We start from the raw sequence: 21,882 nt of genomic DNA, 5'->3' as shown, positions 1-21,882 counted from the left end.
ATGGACAACAGGCTTCGAGCTCGCATATTCAGTTTTTCTCAGTTCCGAACTCCCTTGCAAGGGTGTGTTTTCCCATACCCTTTAAAGTTTCTCCTCTCATTCATTCAACAGAGTTTTAACACGAGAATACTAATTTTAAAAGCATTTTAATGAAGTTAATGTGGTCCAATTTTGCCCCACTCCTTGGACACAGTGAATTATTGTTCATAGTTGATTTTTCAATATAAACTATTAAATCGTCGCATGAATGCAAGAACTAGGTAACTCGAAATTTGCGTTTTTTTAGTTACCTCTTTTATAGCATAGCAAAAATCGCACAAAATGTAATCCAGGATCAAGGTAACTGATCGAATGATACCAGCGACATCTATTTTCCAATATAACAAATAGGTAAAAGAATACGAGACATATTCCTTAGTGCAATAAATAAATAAATAGGCAATGTCACAAAATATGAAATATCAAGTTACCTAGTTCTTGCATTCAGGCGACGAAATGCTGTGACCTTTTAGGGCTCCTGTACAAAGATTAACTATATAAATTAATGTGCCTATGTACAGACCCAGAAACAAAATTTGGGCCACCTGAATTTGTTTCTGGGTCTGTACACAGGCCTACTTCAGTACTTCCTAATATGAATTTAAAATAATAATTAAAAAGTGGTTTACTGTACTCCATTCTTCTAAATTTTTCATTTATGGTGACATAAAATCATACTTTTCACATTTCGTAATGTAAGACAAGAAATGAAGACTATTAAAAATATGTACTCTGAAGATTTACACTGATTATGCCTCACAGTGCACTTCAATTGTTCAACCAACTAGTGTGTCACCATCGATTTGTGGAATCACACAATCCAAGGTGAAAAACCGCCAACAACTGTTCCCATTGACTGGCTGAAATCTGGACTGCAGTATTTAATAAAGAAAATAATAAAAAAAAAAAAAGTCCGATTCTAAAAAATTAAAGAGGACTTCCATTGAAGCCACAAATTGGCAATTGTTAATACAGTTATATAAATCTATGTGTAATAGTTATTTCTGTAGGTACTGTATTTTGTTCTGCAGTACATTAAATCTTTTCTTCTCTAGACTGACAATATGATTTAGTTTCAATTTCCAGCAAAGAAAGTGAAGCTTTTCTCCCTAGCATTAACACTGGGTGTGTTCCTTCTCCTGATCTGTTAATCACATTACGAGGGGAATTGTTATAGGTATCCTATAAGGAAAACTCAGCTCAGATTCCTTGCACTGCGCATGCTATACCCCTCTCACCCCCCAGCAGTAGGCGGGTTCTTTAATAAGCAGCTACTGGTATAGCTATAATGGCTACGGTTGTGGACATGTGCACTCAAAGAGCAGCTGTAACAATAACCAATTAAGTGAATATAATATTACAAGAGGTCAACATCGTCTCTTTCTAAGTCATAATCGGTATCTATCTTCACTGGAACTGTCCTTATATTTAAATTAAATTAAATTAATATAATATAAAACGCTATGTGACTCCCTGACTCTGAGCAACAACACGTGTTCAGTTCAGCACAAGAAGATAATACGAGCGCATGCGCAGTGTCGGTGGTGTGATTGGAGGCAGGGAGCATGCTGGGAAAGGGAGCATACGTCATCTGTGTGAGAGTGTCACACCTGCTGGTTTCTGCGCACCGAGTTTTGTTTGTTGGATGCCTATACTTTATAACACTACTGGTACATACAGCCTACAGACAAGTCAAAAGACACAGTTTTTACAGCTGATGATGATAGGAAAAAGGACAATAAACTTCATATGATGACATTGTTCCACATATAATATGAAACAATAAATTCAGACCACTATGTACAATCCCAGAAAAAAAAAATGCAGTCTCTAAGTTCTAATAACTGACCAAACAACAAATATATCACTAAAATTTTAAGATAGCTATGTTGTTTGGTCAGCTATTAGAACTAAGTTTTTTGTGTTGTGTCTCTTTCAATTGGATGCATTTACTTGTGGCTTTAACAATAGCAGAATAATGCATCCTGAGGAGACAATAATTGGCTCAGACTATTTTGTCAATTTTGTATTTGAGGGAAACCAAGGAGATGAAATAGTTTTTTTTATTTGATGGTACTGACATATGATGACACATTGAGCATGTGATGACTGCATTGTTGCCGAGAAAGTGCAGTGCTTTTCTTTCACACTGCGGCCAGCGCATGGCAGCTTGCATCCCATAGTTACAGTTACAATATAATGATAATAAGCACATACCTTATCATAAGAGATGTTGGAAATGTTGTCCTTCCCTATCCACACATTTCTGGCATCTTCTCAGGAAATTTTCATTCACACTCGAGAGTTGAGTCAATTTCTTTCCCGATGTTTTCTTTTAGTTCTTCCAATGTAAGGGGGTTTGTTGCATACACTTTATCTTTCAAATTCCCCCACAGATAAAAATCGCATACAGTTAAATCAGGAGATAGTGTTACTCTTCACTTTCTATTGCGAATCGATCTCTTTTCCCGGAATTTGTTCACAAGTCTTTGCACAGTTTCTCTGTGTGGGATAGGTAACCAGGAAATTGTGTTTCAAATCGCCTTCTAACTTCCCTACAGGAGTTTGTTATCACATATGTGTCGTACATAATGGTAATGTGTATTCGTGTCAAGGCATTACGGAAAACTGCACAAGCACTGGTAACACTCGTAATGTAATTAACACTTAAAACTCATACATTTATATGCATGGAACAGGAACGAAACAAACTAGATAATGGCTTCATACATGTCTGGAACAGAAACGAAACAAACTGATAACATTCGTAACTTATTAGCACTTAAAACTCGTACATTTATACTCATGGAACAGGAACAAACCAAATTAGACAATGGCTTCAGTGCAAGTGCTGTTGTGTGCCACAAACATGCGCAAATCTTATGCATGGGTGACGGGAGTCCCAGCTGCGGGGATATTATAACTGTTTCGGCGGGAGTCCAAGCTGCTGCAGCCGGTGTGCTGACTGCAGTGTGAAAAAAAAGCACTGTATATGCTGCATTTGTGTCCATGTGGACTCAGCAGCAAATAGATTGTTTGCTTTAGTTGAGGGCCTATTTAGTCCAATGAGAAGTTATTCAATCTGTAATTATAAGTAACCACACATTAAAGATTTGTTACCGAATGTATTATAGACAGTTTTTAGAAAACATTTTCAACTCCCCCCACCAAAACCAAATTCTGGCTGCGCCACTGCAGTATTCTCGCTTTACATATTGGAATAAAGCTAGTAGCAGGAATAATGAAACTCCAATCTTTCATTTTGGGATGTCCAGAAGCGTCAGATTGCATTATTGCAATGTAGAATTTGTAGCTAATATTTAAACGTCTTCATAATCCTATTTAACCACTGAACATTTACTATGCCACAAGAGGCTTATTCACCGACATTGTACTTATATTTTCAAAACAATATTTTATTTTTCCAGAGATAAGAGCTTCTTGCTTCAAAATTCTACAGTTAATTAATTTTCATTATACATTTCTTAAGCTAATATTTGTACAGTGCTGATATGAGTTGATAAAAGGATTAATAGGATTGGTATTAAAATGGTATTACACATCACAATATACAGTATGTATCAATTTTATTTTAATTTGTCTATGATATACAAAAGCTATTATACAGAATCGAAAAGCATGTAAATATCACTATAACATGCTTTTGACTAATGTTTTTTCAAACCTTAAAATAAGATCGAAATATGTTCCATGGAAATCTGAGTAAAATGCAATATATATTATATTTATTTTGTAAAAATAGCTACCAAAACTTTACTCATACAACACTATGCTTTCAAGTTATTCTGAAGAACTAGTTGTTTCTAAAATTTAAAGATTGATGTGTGTCAATTCGGAATTTTGCATGGTACAAACTACAGTCAGTAACAATAAAATTCTATTTACCATGATAAAAATGTTTTTGTAGTAAATAATACATCAATATTATACAATATTACTTTTCCTTCATCTGAAAGAACTGAGGATCCATTTTAAAGTGCTCTTTATATGAGATCTCTATAGTACATCCGCTAAAATGAGAGCCACTTGCACCTACCTTGAGCGGGAGGTGTCAGGTATTTCAGTCTTGAAGCACGCTGCTGGTTGTTGGTACACCAGCGCTGTTGACAGATCTAAGTCGGTGCTTCGAGAACAAGTTCATACAGTATTCGGTTTCAGACGAGCACGCAAGTATAATACAGTTAGCTCAGAACAAGGCAGAGGACGTAAATGTATATTTGTGGTTTTTGTGTTCCATATAACATAAATAAAAAATAAAATAACTCCAACGTCAAATAAACTTCTCAATGCAATGCGTAATAAAACACAAGCTACCCAATATGAGTTTCCGTATCAAAGAAATACTATTACATTCAATGGGGTTAAAATATAAAATTCATTGATCTCAACCAGCAGCAATGGAATCATTACGAATACGGATGTGGCGTTCCTCGTATTTACGGAATATAGAGTATTATCGACAACTGGGTTATGAAGAAGTACACTTAGACGAAATATGGTATAATACCCATGACGGAGTAAAGTGTCGTTGGTGAGATGGATCAAATTACTGTGATAACAATTTTTCTTCAGGTAAAGGACAACGAATAGTAATTTTACATGCAAGGGGAAGAAATGTTTTCATTCCAGGAGCATTATTCGTTACCCACCAAAGTATGTGTGATGCTCCGGCTGATTATCGTGGGACTATGAATTCTAAAATCTTTGAAGAATTGTTTGAGGAATGTTCGCTAAACCGACTGGAAGAACCGTCTGTCATCATTATGGATAATGCTCCATACCATTCCTGTATTGTGACTCCTGTACCTACCACTAGATCTACAATAGATGTCTTTAAAACGTGAAAATAACATCTCTTTGCCCATGCCAGTCCCAACAACAAAGTTACATTTGCTACAAGAGATAAAACGTAGCCATTGCAGAAAAAAGATGTATGTAATTGACGAACTATCATCGAAATACGGACAAAAGACAAAAGAAAGTGATTATCGCTCCTTAGAAGCTAGCTTGGAATCTTGTGTAATTGATTGAAATAATGACTCAACGGACTCTGAATAGGAGGTGTTCATGTTTTAGTTCTGTATTTACAAGACGCACACGACGGTTCACTTCAGTTTTCCGAAGAGAGAAATGGCAATGCAGCATTGTTTACATGGAACCTGTTCGGAGTCGCGTGCCTACTTGCTCCCTGCGGTAAGTGTGTCCAATCGCACGTTCCAAGTGGCTCTCATTTGAGCGGACGTACTATAACTGAAAATAAATATGTCTTACACATAATATTAACAAATTATATTATAAATAATTAAATATTAAAATAAGTAAACTATGTTCATTCTTAATATGAATTCACATTGCCAAGCCACATATTACTATATATACATGTTTATGCATTGCTTATGTGGTCTTAAAATTTTATTACATTCATATTTACTGTTGCAATTCTTCCTTGCATTTAAGGGGTTTCATACAGTAACGGTTGCACTTTTACAAAATATTAAATAACTTGACAATCACTTCATGTATTTTCTTCAAATTTTGCACACTTCTTCTACATGATTTTAGCTTCAATTTGAGATACAATGCATCTAGTAACCATGAATATGTTTGAAAGTTTGAATTTTTTAAGAAAAAAAAATTGTGTCTTACAAAAAACATGATTTAACTTAAACTGAGAAAATAATAGCCATTTACTTTTTTCCTTAAATCTGAGATCATAATCTAAAGGTTGGTCCTCAATGAGCACCAAAGCTGACTTCATACTACATTTATAGATTTTAAAATTTGCATTAAAAATTTTTGTTTCTTTTTCAATGTATTTTTACTAGAAATTTGCTCATTTTTCATTCAAATGTAACCATTGTGGTCCAACCTCTAGAGAATATTACACAGGACAAGTGTACAAAATTTGAATGAAATCAGACAAACGGTTCTTGAGATATCAGGTTTTTTGTATTGAAAAATGTAATTATCGGGAAAATGAATCTAAAGTTGGGACATGCTTGTACTTACATCCTGCACTGAAAAGCACCTGCTGCATATACCGTATTACACTCTCTGTCAATATGCCGAGTGTGTTAGGAAATATGTACCGGTACAAAAAAACTATACTTTATCAATTGAGAACAATAAAAAAATGTTCAAATTTTTCACGATTCTTACTGTATAAGCCCCCTTAAAGTTATAAAACTTGTTCATAAAATTACCTCAATTAAATGGATCCTTTCATAATCAATTTTACTTTCAAGATTTTTTAAATGCAAATGCCATAAGTTTAGAAGAAGAAGAAGTAACTGCCTTTTTCACTGGCTTTTGATCTTGACTCTCAGATTCTTCTTCCATTTTCCTCTTTTTCGTTTCAAGCACTGGCGGCTGGCTATCTGTTTGAGAATTTTCTTGCGAGTCTGTATGCACTGTCTGTGAAAAATAACATAGTATTTCATTCATGTGTTATGGTGTACAAAAACAACATGCAGGAATCAGCTGTATAAAGTCAATACTGAACACTCTACCTTGGCTTTCCCCTAAAAACAGACTTAAAAGAAGAAAAATAAATGAATTTTTTATCACTTCAATTGTTGTAATAAAGATATATGAGCCGTTCAGAGCAGAAGTGGTGTAAGTCAAAAATGGGTAATGAGGGTTAAAGTAAACATTTTGTAAAATACAGCGCAAAGTAGCAATTAATATTCAGTTTATTTAAACTATTAGTAGTCAGTGGATAGCACGGAGGACATATTAATTGCTACTTTGCGCTGTATTTTACAGAATTTTTACTTTAAACCTCATCACCCAATTTTGACTTACATCACTTCTGCTCTGAACGGCTCATATGTAGCACTGGTTATGACAATGGATATCAATAAATTCTATAGTTGAGTAAGGCCACACTACAAGGATTGTGCTTTATGGTGACCACCAATGCCTGCTACTACAACAACAAGAATCTCAAAAGGGTCTCGATTTAAATACACACACTATTTAAATAAAATAATATCGGTAAATATACAATTTAATATCAACTCTGCACAATTTATTTTTGACCAAGAGTCCAATTTGAACATGTTCTGTAAAAATTTACGTAATATGATTTGGTCAGTTAGATTCTATACAGACAATGCCAAAATAATGGAAATATCAGTGATGATAAAAATAACGAAAAGATATCTGGACAATATGTAACAAAACTTAATGATTCATGAGAGAAAAATAATAACGTATTCAAGAATAAACTTTAAAAAAAAATCTGCAAATTCTTACCAGTTTATCATTCTGCATAAGCTCTTTGAATCGTTTCATGCCTTGACGTGACAATTCTGAATCATTAAGTTCAGGGAATTCTTCTGCAAGGGCTTCTTTTTCTTTTTCATACCAGGCAACAAAAGTGAGTTTCTTGACTGGAGGTTGTGCTGCTGGTGAATTGTTTGGTTTGGGTGTCGACAGTGTTGTTTGCTTCACCTGTAATGTAACTTTGTACATTATCACAAGTCTCAAAATGCAAACCAACATAATAAAGAGCTACCTATCCAAAATATTGTGGCAACACTGCTAGAAACTTCTTGTTGCTTCGGGATTCGATCTTGTGACCGGCAGAAGGAGGGCGAGTCGGCGGTGGCTGGGCGCGGCAAATGAAGTTGCGCACGCATCTACTGCCAGGGCATGTGCTGTGTGGTGCGAAGAAAAGGGGGGAAAGCCGGAAGCCACGCGAACTAATTGTTGTAACGAGAATGATCTCGAAATCGTAGTTTCTGGAAAGTATGGCTTAACTTATAAAAAGCGAGCAGCCTTCGAAGAAAGCCAGTTGTAGTTGTTACTAGTTTTGGACAGCAAGTGAACCAGCAGTGCCCAGGAGTCTAGGGTTCGACAAGCGAGTGAACTTGAGCAGCGTCCAGGCGGAAGCAACGCAGTGGAAGACTTGAGTTCGAGTGCAGTGGACTGTCCCCAGAAGTCCTGAGTTCGAGTGCAGTGGACTGTACCCGGAAGTTCTGAGTTCGAGTGCAGTGGATTGTCTCTAGGAGCCTTGGGTTCGATATACTGTGAACTTGAGTGAATGAGCTAGAAGAACTAGCCAAGGCGACGAACTGTGAACTGAGAACTGACAGTTCTGTTTTGTAAATAGTGCTTTGTGAATATTAGTTAAGATTAGCAGTACATTGTTGTTCTCAATAATCCAAGTGAATTGTCATTGTCGTCTGTAGAGTGCAATAACAAAAACTGTGTTGATGTGTGGAGTGGAAATCCCATTGTTGACGGGAGTGTTTAAATTCAATTATAGAAAGTGATTATTGTTGTGAGAATCAAAACTACATTATTGTTGTTTGAAATAAAAGTTACAATATAATCATTTCACAAAGCTCAGAATCATCATGCCTCTGCAACAGAATAGAGTAAAGACAAGTCTAGACAGAGAATTCTGCCTTTTTCATTCTTATTTATAAACCAAGAAATCTCTTACATGGACTAAATTTGCTACGTGTGACGATTTATTGGTAATCACAAAAGTTTACTTAAAAATCTATCATCCTCGGCTGCTAAGATTTTTTTTTTAGTAGGTTATTTTACGATGCTGTATCAACATCTCAGGTGCTAAGAATTAACCTGTGTACCTTAAGCTTGGTATTCTCATAACATGTTTAGTAGAAATTTATTTTATTACAAGATATGTACCTTTGTTTGTTGTTGAGAAGTTGGTGTCTGCTCTGGAGTAGAGTTGTGTTTGTTATTCTTAATGGATTGTTGCTGTTGATATGATGCAGTTAAATTTGCCAAACCTCTTCCAGTTTCTGTTTTCGTACCCGACTTTTTGAATGGATTAAGTCTTTTCTGGCTAAGTGACATGACTGGCTTGATTTCTGAAGTGTTAGCTTCACTCTTCTTTAGCTTTGCAGCAAGAAGGAAGCTTCCTGATTCTGAAATCAGAGAATCAAGATAACTCCAACATCACATAACAATATGCATAATGTTCTAATAAAGGTGCAGTCAGTGTAATCAATAAGCATTCAATTGTTCATTTTATACCCTATTTAAGTAAATAATAAACTATTTTAATCGCAAGTTTACAACAAGAACAAAATCTTACGAGACATGGCCATTGTGATATTACATTATTTAAGATAATTGTTAAAAATTAATTTAATCGAGTATGTGGGCATTTTTCCCTTAAACTGTCTAGAGAACAGTGGGAAGCATTCATAACTCTGTTGCATCTACTATACGCCTATATATGGTAATTTTTATGATTTCCTGATATTATCGTTTTCCTGCACTTATCATTTTTGTTCCTTGTTCTCCCAAAAAAAAAAAAAAAAAAAAAAAAATGGATCGAGGTTCCACTGCTTTTGAGCTCCATTTGCAACAGCAAGTGTGATGCTCCACTGCCTTTCTTTTCTTCTTTTCCTTTTTTTTCCTTTTTTTTTTTAGACAAAAATAAAAACCTAAAGAATTACGCCCATGAAGTCCACAAACAGGGTAATCTGGCAATGGATAATAGTTTGCTATCACTTTGAAATTTTAAAGATCAATATGAAGTTATAAAACTACTCATTCATGTACTGTACAAGAACATTTTAGCATTACAATTTTATGAGATGAAGACGTGTTAAGCAACATGACATATGAATAGGCTATATATGAGGATTATAAACAAAAATCAGTCCATGTTCATGTCAATTAAATAAAGAGAATGCCACATTCGCTTTTACCTGCAGATATTTTGGAATTGGTGCTACCATCTGAATGACCATTTACTTGAGGATTTTCATCATTCCAACTTTCCTCATGAGAAATCCTTCTTGATAACACAGGAGGTGATTCTACAGTATCCCATGAATACCTTGAAGGTCAGAAAAGAAAGAAAAGCAGTATGAATATGTATGAAACATTCATTAATCTTCCTTTAATGCAAATAGAAATAAGAAATTATTTATACACCTTCAGTGGCGAGATAATATTTTTGTATTACAGAGCATATTTCTGGAATTTTTAGGTCATAAATGCATATTTTATACTGCATATTTTGGCTATTTTTAGAGCATGCTCTACTATGTATTTATGATCTTCACTCAAAAGGTATGCATTATTGCGTGCTACTGGAGTTCTTCATGATTCAGAATGAATGAAGTAATGAATTTTTACACATGCAAAATTGGAAATACCGAGCTTTGAAATCAGTAATAAAAGTTGCAACAAAAAAAAAAAAGTATTGTTTTTTTTTCTGTGAATAATACATGCAACATTTCCTTTGCATTCCAGTTACCTTTCAGTTTGTCGAATTTGAAAAAAAAAACCAAGATTAAGAAATTTATTAAGAGCACTAAAAAAATTATATTGATACTAGAAACAGACATGTATCTAGGATTTCATTTTGAAGATTGTTCGGATCCTAAGCAGAACTCTGTATATAAATATTATATAACTGTTATAATGAGCTTGATAATTTAGAATAAATACATGATGAACATTTCAAGCTGATGTTTCACTTAGTAGCATATTTGGGGGAGAGAGGTATCTCATTCCTCCTTGAATATGAGGTTCATTCCTGACTACAAAAGCTGTGATTACTGTGTATTATATTTTGAAAAATGCTTTGATCTCCATCCTCCCCAGAGAAATATATGATAGGCAATAGGCACAAAAATTTTCATTTCATACAAAGAATAAGTTCTATTGTACAGAGTCCAGTTGAAGACCTCTACCGATAAGATTCTAAATGCGACCAGGGGACTGGCTGCTCAGTGACCGCCAGATTATTTACGCAGATAGAGCAACAACGATCCACAGTCTGAGCTATATGGGTGTACTGTGAGTTTGCATTATGTCCAGACACTCTTCCTACAGAGCTGTGCACGAGATTGGATGAGTCTACTTACGAATTATAGGGGAATGGCCTTTGCCTTGAACTCGGTAGACACATGCCCCCTCCATAGAAACATTCTGCTACTGCACATCGCGAGTGTCTTGACAAAATGCATGAGCTGTACTGTGTATAGTTTGGAGTTCACTGTGTGTAGTGAGTTACTGTTTTAGTTTTAATGTTAATTTTAATGGCATTTACAATTGAACAGCATGTTTGTCCACAGAGACGGGAAGCGCGTTACTGGGAAGAGAGCCATTCGAGTGCTGCCTAGCTCTGCTCAGCTATATAGCTTCCTGCCTGGAGATTCTGTACTTACACGACCAATAATCTTACAAAAGATAGAAAATGTACCCTGCATTAATCCTAGCTTAGCTTCAGTTTCTCACTGGTGATCAGGAATAGATTTCAAGCAGTTTTGGGACATATTTTCTCTAAATTTTCCAGTTTCCTGTCATTTTCATTCCACCAATGTTCTGCTGTTGCCATATCATCATCCAATCCTCCTTGAATAGTAGAAGAACATCAAAGCATTTTACACTTACCTTGAATTATATATGTCATGATCATTCTGGACAATTGTTTCATTTTCTTCCAATTTTTGGGTAGCCACTTCTGCAATTTTATCTGCTAAGTTCATTTTACCCAGTTTAGATGCATACTTCATAGCAAGTTGTACCACTTGGTGTGAGGGCATCAAACTGCACAATTCAACAGCTCTGAATTCCAGTCCACTCCTACAAGCCAGCTAAAACAGTAAAATGTGTTACTGGTACTTGTTACATCAGATATAATTTGGTAATACAAATTAAATAGAAAAACTTGGGACATATTCTAAAATATAAATCATATTACGTTCTTTAAATGATGTGGCCTTCAAAGACAAATATTTCAATTTCTTTTTACTTCATTTCCTATTTTATATACAGGGTTTTAACTAATTTATGGAAAACCTTTGGGAAATGGACACAGAACCTAGTTTTGTGGTGCATTTATATTATATAGTTACACCTCATGGGCAGGATTAGTAAACAGAAGGCTAGACTTGGAAATCACATGAAAACTGTGGGGACCTGTCCAAAAAATAAGGCAGGAAACATAAAAAAGGTAAATATAGTAAGTCAACAACAAACGCTGCCTGGCTCTTCAATGAACATTTAATTGCCTTTTCTATAAATTGCATGTTCGGTTCCAATGCTCACTATAAATTGATATAACTCGGAAATTATCAATGATAGCAAGCTCAAATTTTGTACAAATCTTAGACTACTTAAAAAGATTTGGCTTCAATAGAATTTTTATATTTCAATTAAATATGAACATAATTAATAAGTAATATGCAAAGGAGTGGACTCGGAATCAATTATGTTTTAATTAAACATATTAAAAATCAAGTGAAGCCATTTTATACCTAGTAAATTTTCTTGTGAATCGAAGGCAAAAGAACTTTCCAAATATCTAAAAACTGACAGAGTTACATCATTTTTTATAAATAGTTACAAGTGAGGTGCTAATTGCCAAATTTGTACTCCTCCATTTTTTTTATTTCGAAACCTAATACCCAATTTTAGATATTATACATATGGTTGTTCAGCACACAAAAAATTGCAAGTTCCATTAAAAAACAAAGAAATTTCAAATTTTCAATATCATCTTCCCTTAATAATTGTCATGGTGGCTCAGTGCTAGCATGCTGAGCTTGTAAGCTAGGGAGTCTGGGTGCAAATCCTGTTCTATCCACCCTAAATTTATAACTTGTATTTGGAAAGCCCATGGTCAAGGCAAGATAGGGGGTTTTGGGTCCTCTGTTATATCCCACCATTATCATCATTATCATGATCATTAACATCATATATTACGAATGTATTGCAGACCTAACACTTGTGGTACACTCTGGATAGTCTCTGACGAACTAATCCTTGCACAAAAAGATTTAATATCTAAAACATATAATATACATTAAAGGCCAATGAAGGTGAATAGATTATAATAACGGGTTTCCTCTTCTTCCCTTCTCATCTTCATCATCATCACTCATTCCATACACTACACTTACACAAATAATTGCACATGCACTTTTCCTAGTACACGACATAACTTTCCACAAATACACATTAAGGTATAGCGTGGCCCACCGAAGTGGTGTGCAACTAGAAAATGAGTCCCAGTCATGCCATCTATCCAAAATATGTGGAACCCGAATCATGTAAAGTGAAGTAGGTAGGCATTAGACATACATACATGTTTTCATAGTTGTTAAATTAACCAATCCTGTTTACGAAAGGGAACTAATGTATTAACTATATTTGAAACTAAATATAATCAAACACTGAAACTTACTGCGAACAACTTTATGACTGTCTCCTTAATACTTCTGTCCAGCATATCCTTATCATTTTGCGCATCAAGTCCCATCTTGCACATATCATCAATTGTTGCACTTGTTATCTGTGATAGCCAAAATTTTTCTTCCAACTGGCTCTTTTCTGTCGAGGCCTCACACATAGGTATCTAAAAGAAATTTGGAGAAGAAAAAATGGATTTCTTCAACTATCTGTCATTGCTGTTTGTTAATGCTCTGGATTTTGATTACTACCATTCATTATAGTATTTGTAGTGTCAGTTAACTCAAGGTATGAAATCATTTATTTATATTCAGGAAATATTTAATTTTAAATGTATACTACTGGAACTTAAGTTTGTATATACACAACAATGAAGTAAGAATGCAGAAATGTATGTTGAACAGCATAATATTAAGAAATATAGCATACACAATCTCTTAATTAAAATACCATATATATATGAATACTCCGCGCATATTTTGCCGGAATTTAGTAAAGAAAAATTGAGGTGCGTGCATTATTTGAAACACAAATTACAGCCAATTTCTTTTTTTCTCTCCTAAAATTAGGGTGTGCAGATTATTCGATGGTGTGGAGTATTCACGTACACACGGTAATTGTAATATTAATTAAAAGTGATACAATTTGGAAATGCAATCAACAAGAGTCACAGTACAGTAAAAAATGCAAGTTAAACTCAACTTACCTGTAGGGAAATTTCTGTAACGGCTGGTCTAGGTGTTGTTGGTGGATAATATGAGCCTTTGCACAGAACACATCGTATATTTTGATATGTTTCACTTATTCCAACCACGAAATAATGATCTGATTTGCCTTTACACTGTAACAAGATTACCAAATAATCACATGATTATCAGTTTGTACATGCAGCAGCAGTCATGAGGATGGCGATAAAAATGAAGATAGATAACAGCAGCAGCAATGTACCAAAACAGAACAATGAACTAAAGCATGGCATATTCTATTCATTTTTTTTAAGGTTCCTAATTATTTGTCCCCATAAATATTAATGTTTTAACACAGACTGCACCAGTTCTTGATTTGTCAAAACACAGAAATATTTCAATCTATATATAAGTATATCTATAAAAAAAAAAGCACGAATATAAACTTATTGGGTAAAATAAAACAGATATAAAGAAATTTAAAATGCTAACAAAATAGTACATTATGCAACGAGCCTATAATGGTAGTAATTAAGACGCGAGTATGTTTATGAAACGAGCGCAAGTTTCATAATTTTCATACGAGCGTCTTAATTACCATTATAGGCAAGTTTCATACGACTTTTTATGCTCGACCATATTTCTAACTTGAAATTATTCATAAGTATTCATGTTATTCTTATCTGACTGGGGAGCAGAACTGACCTTGTGCAATATCTCGTAAATTGTGAGATGTGCGCAGACGCGAAAGTATTGATTTTTTCCGAGAAACAAATGTCATTGACCTTGATATAATCTAGAGAGTAAAATAAACATTAATCTTAATATAACCTTGAAATTGATTTAGACATTGAAAAACGAGATGACAAATTGAATTTATTTGAATATTATTTATAATTAACGCTAATTATTATAGTAACAGAACATAACCTTCTGCGACATATTGGATTTCCAGCCTCTGTGACGTTTCGCTAGTTGTCTTTTGATTGCATATCCGAGAATAACAGATACTTGCGCTTTCATATTGCTACAATGGTGTTTTCTGATTGGTGGAACACCTGAACTTTAATGAATAGGTGCACTTTAATGAGGTCCATTAAAGGGCTGCTACCAGGTGTATAATTACTACATTTCGGCATGGTCGAGCATAAACAGAATTTCACATATTTTCGTAATGACTGAATAACATTTTGTTGTCAACCAGATACTAATTAACTAATGTAATTTATTATACTAGACAAGATAATTTAAAGTGCAAATGTCAGATGTTTCTTACCATTTGAATCACTGAAGAGTTATAAAATGATGGTTCCCACATTATTTTTGAAGAAAAAATTAGATGGCTATACTGGAAAAACAAGAGGAATGGGAACACTACACACAATAGAACTAATCATACTATTTTAGCAGTACATACATGAGTCTGAGTGTCACAAACAGGCAGCCAATATCCTTTTTTGGAGAACATTCTAATAATCCCTGCTGAATCCAGTGTAAAAGGTGTTCCTTCATCAGAAAAGCCTGCCCACTTTAGTGTACATTTAGGGGTCACAGGAAGTGGCTGGAAAGCAGTAATAGCCTGTGACTGACCAGAACCAACAGAAAACACAACATATCCAAGGCTCTGATCACCTGGAATACCTGAAAAATATAGTTTATAAATTAGAGAATTAGAAAAAAATCACATATTCCACTTAAAAAAACTTAACAAGACTGAAATTACAGTAAATCAATTGTTTAATAAATACAGTACTCTTACCATTTACATTTCTTACTTCCTGTTTCCATTACATTTTTTTTAATTATTTTCAGACAATTTTATACAAATCTAAATTCTTTTTACTTAAATCACGCATGGAAGGAGCTTAATTTGAAATTAATTACTCTGATTCCATGAATGTGGCTTATAGATGTCACTAGTGCCTAAAAGCATAGATTACTTAGTTTGTCGAGACTATCCAGAGTCCACCAAAGACAGTGGGTCTACATTACATCTGTATAAATAATGATGGAGAATTGTTGGGATGTTACAGGGGAAATGGGGTATCAGAGAAGACTTCTGTTTGCCTGGATCACGGGCTTGCCCAGTACGTGTTATAAATTCAGAATGAATCAACTGAGACCTCCAGTACACAAGTACTGGCGGTCACTGCGGTATTAACGTTCAAATTATGTAATTCCTTATAATATTATTCTTAGAAACTACATACAAACATTATTTCATCATTTTTTGTACAAAAAATAAATAAATAAAAAGTATGTTTTCAGAATCACATGACCTGAGGACAATGATTTTGATTTATATGCTTTAAAATATCTTCTTCCTTTGAGAATCACCCTAAAATTTATAACTATATAAAGAACGAGTGTATGAGTTTGTATGTTCCAGAATCACATGACTTCAATATACCAACTTTCATTATAGCACAAAATGTTTTCCTTCTTCGAGAATCACAGAGCTGTTTATAACTTAGTAATGAATGAATATATACAAGAGACTCTACGAAAATGAAATACAGTGAAACCCCGATAACACACGCCCGTTTGTTACGCTTTCCTGCATTATACGCTCTTTTCGTCTGGTCCCTTGACATCCCTATAAAAAACCATGTAAAATCCACAGCTTAATACGCTCATCACCCTGTTTAATACACTCTTTCATGTGTTAAAAATTCTAAAATATAGTACTTTAAAGGATACTGAGAAAATTTTCTTGGACTTCTACATTTACCGCTAGCGCCCGCATATTCAAGGATTTGTAGAAATTTTTGGTGAATACAATCTTGAGTACCTGCAAGACTACTTATTTAGAGCCTATTCTTCTTGCTGGCAGTTTTAAATCGCATTGTCAGTGAAGACTTGAAAAAGAAGTGGAAGCGGTAGACATTCCAAATCCTCTCGCAACGAAACCCTTGGTGTGGTATCTGTGATTCGTAGATTGATTAATGTTTCTAGTAGTCAAATTACTGATGTCACTTCCGATTAAAATCGTGTGGAAAATGCAATTTATTCATAGTACTGGATCAAATGCAAGACAGGAAACAATTTTTTACTTTTTTAATAAAGGGGCACTTTAATTGATAAGACAATGTATTTATTCTGACATTTTCTGAAAGGAAAGAAAATAAAATAACCTTTTATCCTGCATAATTACAGTATTTAATCCTTAAATTTCTTCAACAAATGTTTATGCTGATTCATATCTTTGTGTCAAAATTTAAAAAATCCAAAAATGACCCACTGTCACTAATACGCGGTCCCGTGTAATACGCTACTTTTATGCAGTCCTTTGAAAAGCGTCTTACAGAGGTTTCACTGTAAACTCTTTTACAGCAGACCTTTCTTTAACTTATTATTTTTGCCTACTATCAAGATGAATTAAAATTATGCTTAATATTAGTCATAGTAAACCTCTAGTATACAGCGAACTCTAGAAATGCAAGATTCGTAGTCATATAAATTCAGTAAACATTTCAGAATTATATAATATTTACGAAGTTTCTGTGTCGATGTATTACATTAAATCTACTAGATTATAGCATGTTCATTAATCTTGTGGTTACTGTATTTACTTTGAATGTAAATACTGCAGGTTCAAACTTAGCTGATGTAGATGTGGTTTAAAGAAAAAAATATCGACTTTGGATTCCATTTTACATAGAACTTAAGCCTATTCGCCTCAAGTAATAGATGTACTGCAAATAAAAGATCTCTTTGTTTACGACCAAAGACGGAGAAAAAAAATGTGTCCAAACTTGTCATTGCTCCCTTCACAGTGATTACAATAATGATTTGCCCGTAAGTTGAATAAACATTGTGTCACTTACCCATACCAGAGTGAAAAATTGCTAGCAACTTGTTTCTATGTCCAGAAAGACACACAACAGGCCCTGGCAAGGATATCACTTCACGCTGTGTGCCAGCAACAGTGAAAATTCTCAGGTTTCTTGTATCAGTGGCAACAGCAACCCAGCCCTGACCTGCAGAAATTGCTAATGCCTCTTCCCCTTCAGGAAGATCAATACTCCATTCTTTGCTACCATCCCAGGAATTCAACAGCACACATACCACTTTGCTGCAGTGAACAGTAAAAACATTTTCTCAAAAAGTTTGGTATCTTAACCTGTAGTGACTTTGATTAACATTTGAAAGACAGTATATCATGGTGGATTAAATCAAATGGTACAGGTATGTACTTTACAAACCTTGGTGCATCATCTTGTATCTCACAAGCTAAGGCAAGAACATCTTCAGTCAATGTTGCCACTGTATGTTTAAGGAAATTGTTTATGTGCAGGGCATGGTGTAAAGAAGTGTCGTGAAACTCTACATCAATTGAATTTTCATCTTCAGTGTTGTAACAACGTACAATTCCAATGGAGTTCCACACCTGTAAACCAATATTAATGTTGAAGACATATAATTTCTATCAATCTGACTTTCCAATTATTTGTACAGTATAAAAATTCAGATATTCATCAAATTACAGCCAAAAAGAAAATGTGAACATATTCCAACTGAAATTCAAATAGAACTTCAGGCATTTTGAAACATTACATGATTACTATTCAACCACAATAATGTTATAATATGATTTTTAAATTTATGAAATGTAACATTAGAATTCAATTATGGTTTTCTATGACTGTGCTATCCTTTTGTCACTTTCTAAGAGAATCAGAAACTTATTCTACAAAGTATTTTAATGTGAAAGTGAACTGATCTTCAACTGGACGTATCTGTGTATAGAGCAGTAGTGTCAGAGTTGTAAGCTCCAAAACCAGTTGTGGAGCTAGATTGGAGCTTGAACTTGCTTATGTCTGTGGAAACACCGGAGCAAGCAACCAGTCTAGTGGAGCGCTCCGCTCCGTTTAGTCTCTGTCTGACAACGCTGGTATAGAGGATCAAGGTTCCTTTTGTTAACTGCAATAATGTTGTTGTTGTCATTTTCTAATGCCAGGCATTTGACAATAAAGTCATTTGACCTCTTGCACTCCAATATTTTTCAAAGATATTATCATGGTCGGCCACTAAGTGCAATAATGAGATTCTAGGTATTCCATCATTACTACATCAGCTCGTGTAGTGACCAGTTATGTGAAGCAAAGTGAAGTAAATAGCCTATCTATTTGAGTAATTTTATTTTTTCGATTGTTATTCTTCCAATATATTGTGTGTGTTAGGACTTCCGTCTTTGTGCTGTGCTTGGTGCTTGGAATGCTTGCCCATGTTGGGCAGAAAAAGTGTAACAAACGACAAAATTCATAAGCTACTCAACAAGGAAATCTGATTTCCAGCATGGAACATAAAACAACCACGAATTTGTATTTCGGCAAGAGTATAACTGTGGTTCGAACATCTTTAACAGTGTAGCATTTTTTTACGTTCATGTATTCAATAACTTAGTTACATAAAAGTCAGCATTCACTACTGAACTATTATATCTTATGGAATAAAATGAGAATTTTTGTAATAAATATGCTACACAATTCCGAGAAATAAATACTAACAAAATGTATTTAGAATATCTCTTACCATAAATCTATGCTGCAAATGGACAGGTGTTGAAGATGGTTGAAATGGAGACTGAAGATCACATTTGGGAACAATTCTAGCTGTAGCACTTAATTTACTTTCAACTTCATCTTCATCATCTGCATCTGTTAGAAGGAAATATTTTTAATTAACTTATGCCAGACATTAACTAGTTGCTAAGAATAAGCAGAACACTTTCTTTTTTATCATAGCCCTAAAGTAGAACTAAAAAGTAGATAGTTCTCTATTTAACCATCCTTCAAGGTTGACGACAAATATAACGATGATAAACAAAATAAAATTAGGAGTGAAAACCAAAGAACATAGAAAAACTACTGGTTCTTACTTACTTCGACCCACACACTAAATTTTTAATTCGGAACAATGTACATATGAGACCATGATATGAAAGGCTTGAATAAGATCCGCACCTGATTTTCAAAACCAATATTTAAAAAAAAGTGCAAATGGTATTCGGGATTATGCTGCTGCTGCTGCCAATGCCACCACCAGTACCTTTAGTCGGTGTGCCACTTTTCCCATGCTTCTTCTGAACAGTGACGAAATAAAGCACATAAGTTGAATTTTGCCTATATGAGGATGCCAAGCCAATGCACATGTCATGTTGACAGTTTACTAGAACTGGGAAGTGTAATTACTTTGCAATAGATTATACGTTATGAATCGAGTTATTTGCATTGTGAATTGACCAAAGTTCATTAAAATCTGTGCAAGACAGTCTTACTTGCTACTTACTAAGGTTTACTTTCGCTAAGCACTTCTTGGCTGCTATGCTTTTTATGCCTAAAAATTTCTATCATTTAAATAATGCATTTCCAAATTAATACAATTTTGAATTATATCAGTTGTACAAGGGACCAGATATAGTTAAGTTCATTAAACTTAATAGACTCAAATGGCAAGGCACATAATACGAATGAGTAATGACAGAATTATATGAATAATTTTTAAACAAAATCAGAGGGCAAGAGAGGAGTTGGAAGACCTAAATTGAGATAGGAGGACAGTATCTGCCAAGGGAAATGGGAGGGCAAGACTCTTAATAGAGGCGACTGGAAGAAGATTCTGAGGAAGGCCAGGGCCCACACTGGTCTGTTGAGCCATTGATAATGATGATTTCCAAATTAAGGTTCTGAAGCCACAGTCGAAGTTTCCGAAAATCTTCAAAAATGTAAACTGACAACAGAATAAGAAGTGTTATATTCAAGAAATGATCCTTGGACAGCATCAGGTGTCACTTTTTAGTTGCAATTTATCATCAGAAATAATCTTAAAAGTGACTTCTCATAAACAGTAAACTAACCGGAATTAAGTTAGAAATTTTCTCACCATTCGCGTGCTGCCACAAAAGGTAAAGAGTACTTAAGCATATAAATATGTTTACAAGTTCATTGAACCATTGATTTTGTTTTGAAAAATGAAACTCCAACAAATACAGAGATGCAAAAACATTTTCGGATTAGCAGAAATATACCTAGTTTTTGAGAGAGAGATAAGTATTACGAAAAATTAAAGAGTGCTAATGAACTCAGTTTCATTTCGAATATAGGTGTTGCTTTAGTAGAGCAATTGATCCTTTCAAAGCAGCTAAGGAATAATAGAGGTAGGTATTTCAAGCGTCTTAAACACATCCTTCATGAAAAGAGTAGTGGTACTTCTTGCCCTAGCCAGAAGTCCAATTACTTCAGGCTCTTTTAGCTAGTAGTTTTGGAGGTAATAAAGAATGGTGGGATTATAGATATTCTTTTTTTCCTTATCCACTTCTGCCAGCTGTTCCTCATTCATTTCGAAACGCACAGTGAGGTCAATTATGAATCCAGATCTTACAGATTCCTTGAAAACTATTGTATCTATGTGTCGTGTACTGCTAATGAAAGAGACCCCATGTACTTCTTCAAAGATGTTGTAATCAGCATCTTTAATGGCAGTGGCTATAATTGATCGTTCTTGTCTAGCATTTCGCCATGTGGACAGGATCCCAGGATGTGTGCAAGAGTTCCAATCTCGTTGTGGCAATGCCTATAACAGTTATCCTGAGATCTTCCCAGCAGAAAAATAAGAAGTGTTTTTCTGTAATGAAGAGGGTTAAGACACTTCTACCCAATACTATAAGCCAGGCGAGACTGAATACATTACTATTATTAATTTTATAGGCCAGGGATGTCAAAGCGCCTAATACTACATGCTTATACCACAAGCAATACAAATCCAACAAGGTTCATTTCTAGCAAGATAAAGTACAATCATCGCTCTTAAGGAAATGTTGTGCAGGTTATTGAGAGCACGCAGTGCAGGCACTTTGACATCCCTGTTATAGGCAATACATATATATAAGGAATCGACGTATTTTCAAGATCAAGAAGAAAAAAAACAAAGTATGAAGTTT

At 34.5% G+C, this 21,882-nt stretch overlaps 1 protein-coding gene across 2 annotated transcripts in view; it reads right to left on the bottom strand.

Moving 5' to 3' along the window:
• Positions 1 to 2,215: 2,215 nt before the first annotated feature.
• The window catches only part of Ctf4 (Chromosome transmission fidelity 4), a 33,103-nt gene continuing 13,436 nt past the window's right edge, over positions 2,216 to 21,882 (bottom strand). Inside the window, exons 8-19 of one of the 2 annotated variants that reach the window (XM_069822087.1) lie at positions 19,476 to 19,600; positions 18,146 to 18,330; positions 17,768 to 18,015; positions 15,358 to 15,581; positions 13,961 to 14,095; positions 13,250 to 13,420; positions 11,455 to 11,657; positions 9,759 to 9,889; positions 8,725 to 8,966; positions 7,318 to 7,515; positions 6,264 to 6,474; positions 2,216 to 3,121 (exon numbers count right to left, since the gene is read on the bottom strand). In XM_069822087.1, coding sequence (XP_069678188.1) covers positions 6,301 to 6,474; positions 7,318 to 7,515; positions 8,725 to 8,966; positions 9,759 to 9,889; positions 11,455 to 11,657; positions 13,250 to 13,420; positions 13,961 to 14,095; positions 15,358 to 15,581; positions 17,768 to 18,015; positions 18,146 to 18,330; positions 19,476 to 19,600 — 2,036 coding nt within the window. In that variant the 3' untranslated portion in view covers positions 2,216 to 3,121; positions 6,264 to 6,300. Of the gene's footprint in view, positions 3,122 to 3,609; positions 6,475 to 7,317; positions 7,516 to 8,724; positions 8,967 to 9,758; positions 9,890 to 11,454; positions 11,658 to 13,249; positions 13,421 to 13,960; positions 14,096 to 15,357; positions 15,582 to 17,767; positions 18,016 to 18,145; positions 18,331 to 19,475; positions 19,601 to 21,882 lie in introns of those variants that run through there. The other variant, XM_069822086.1, reaches the window with a different exon arrangement.

This window comes from Periplaneta americana, chromosome 3, assembly GCF_040183065.1.
Source record: "Periplaneta americana isolate PAMFEO1 chromosome 3, P.americana_PAMFEO1_priV1, whole genome shotgun sequence".
Classification (NCBI taxonomy): Eukaryota; Metazoa; Arthropoda; class Insecta; order Blattodea; family Blattidae; genus Periplaneta; species Periplaneta americana.
The sequence above is the reverse complement of the archived record's forward strand: the minus strand, read 5'-3'. Positions and strand labels throughout refer to the sequence as shown.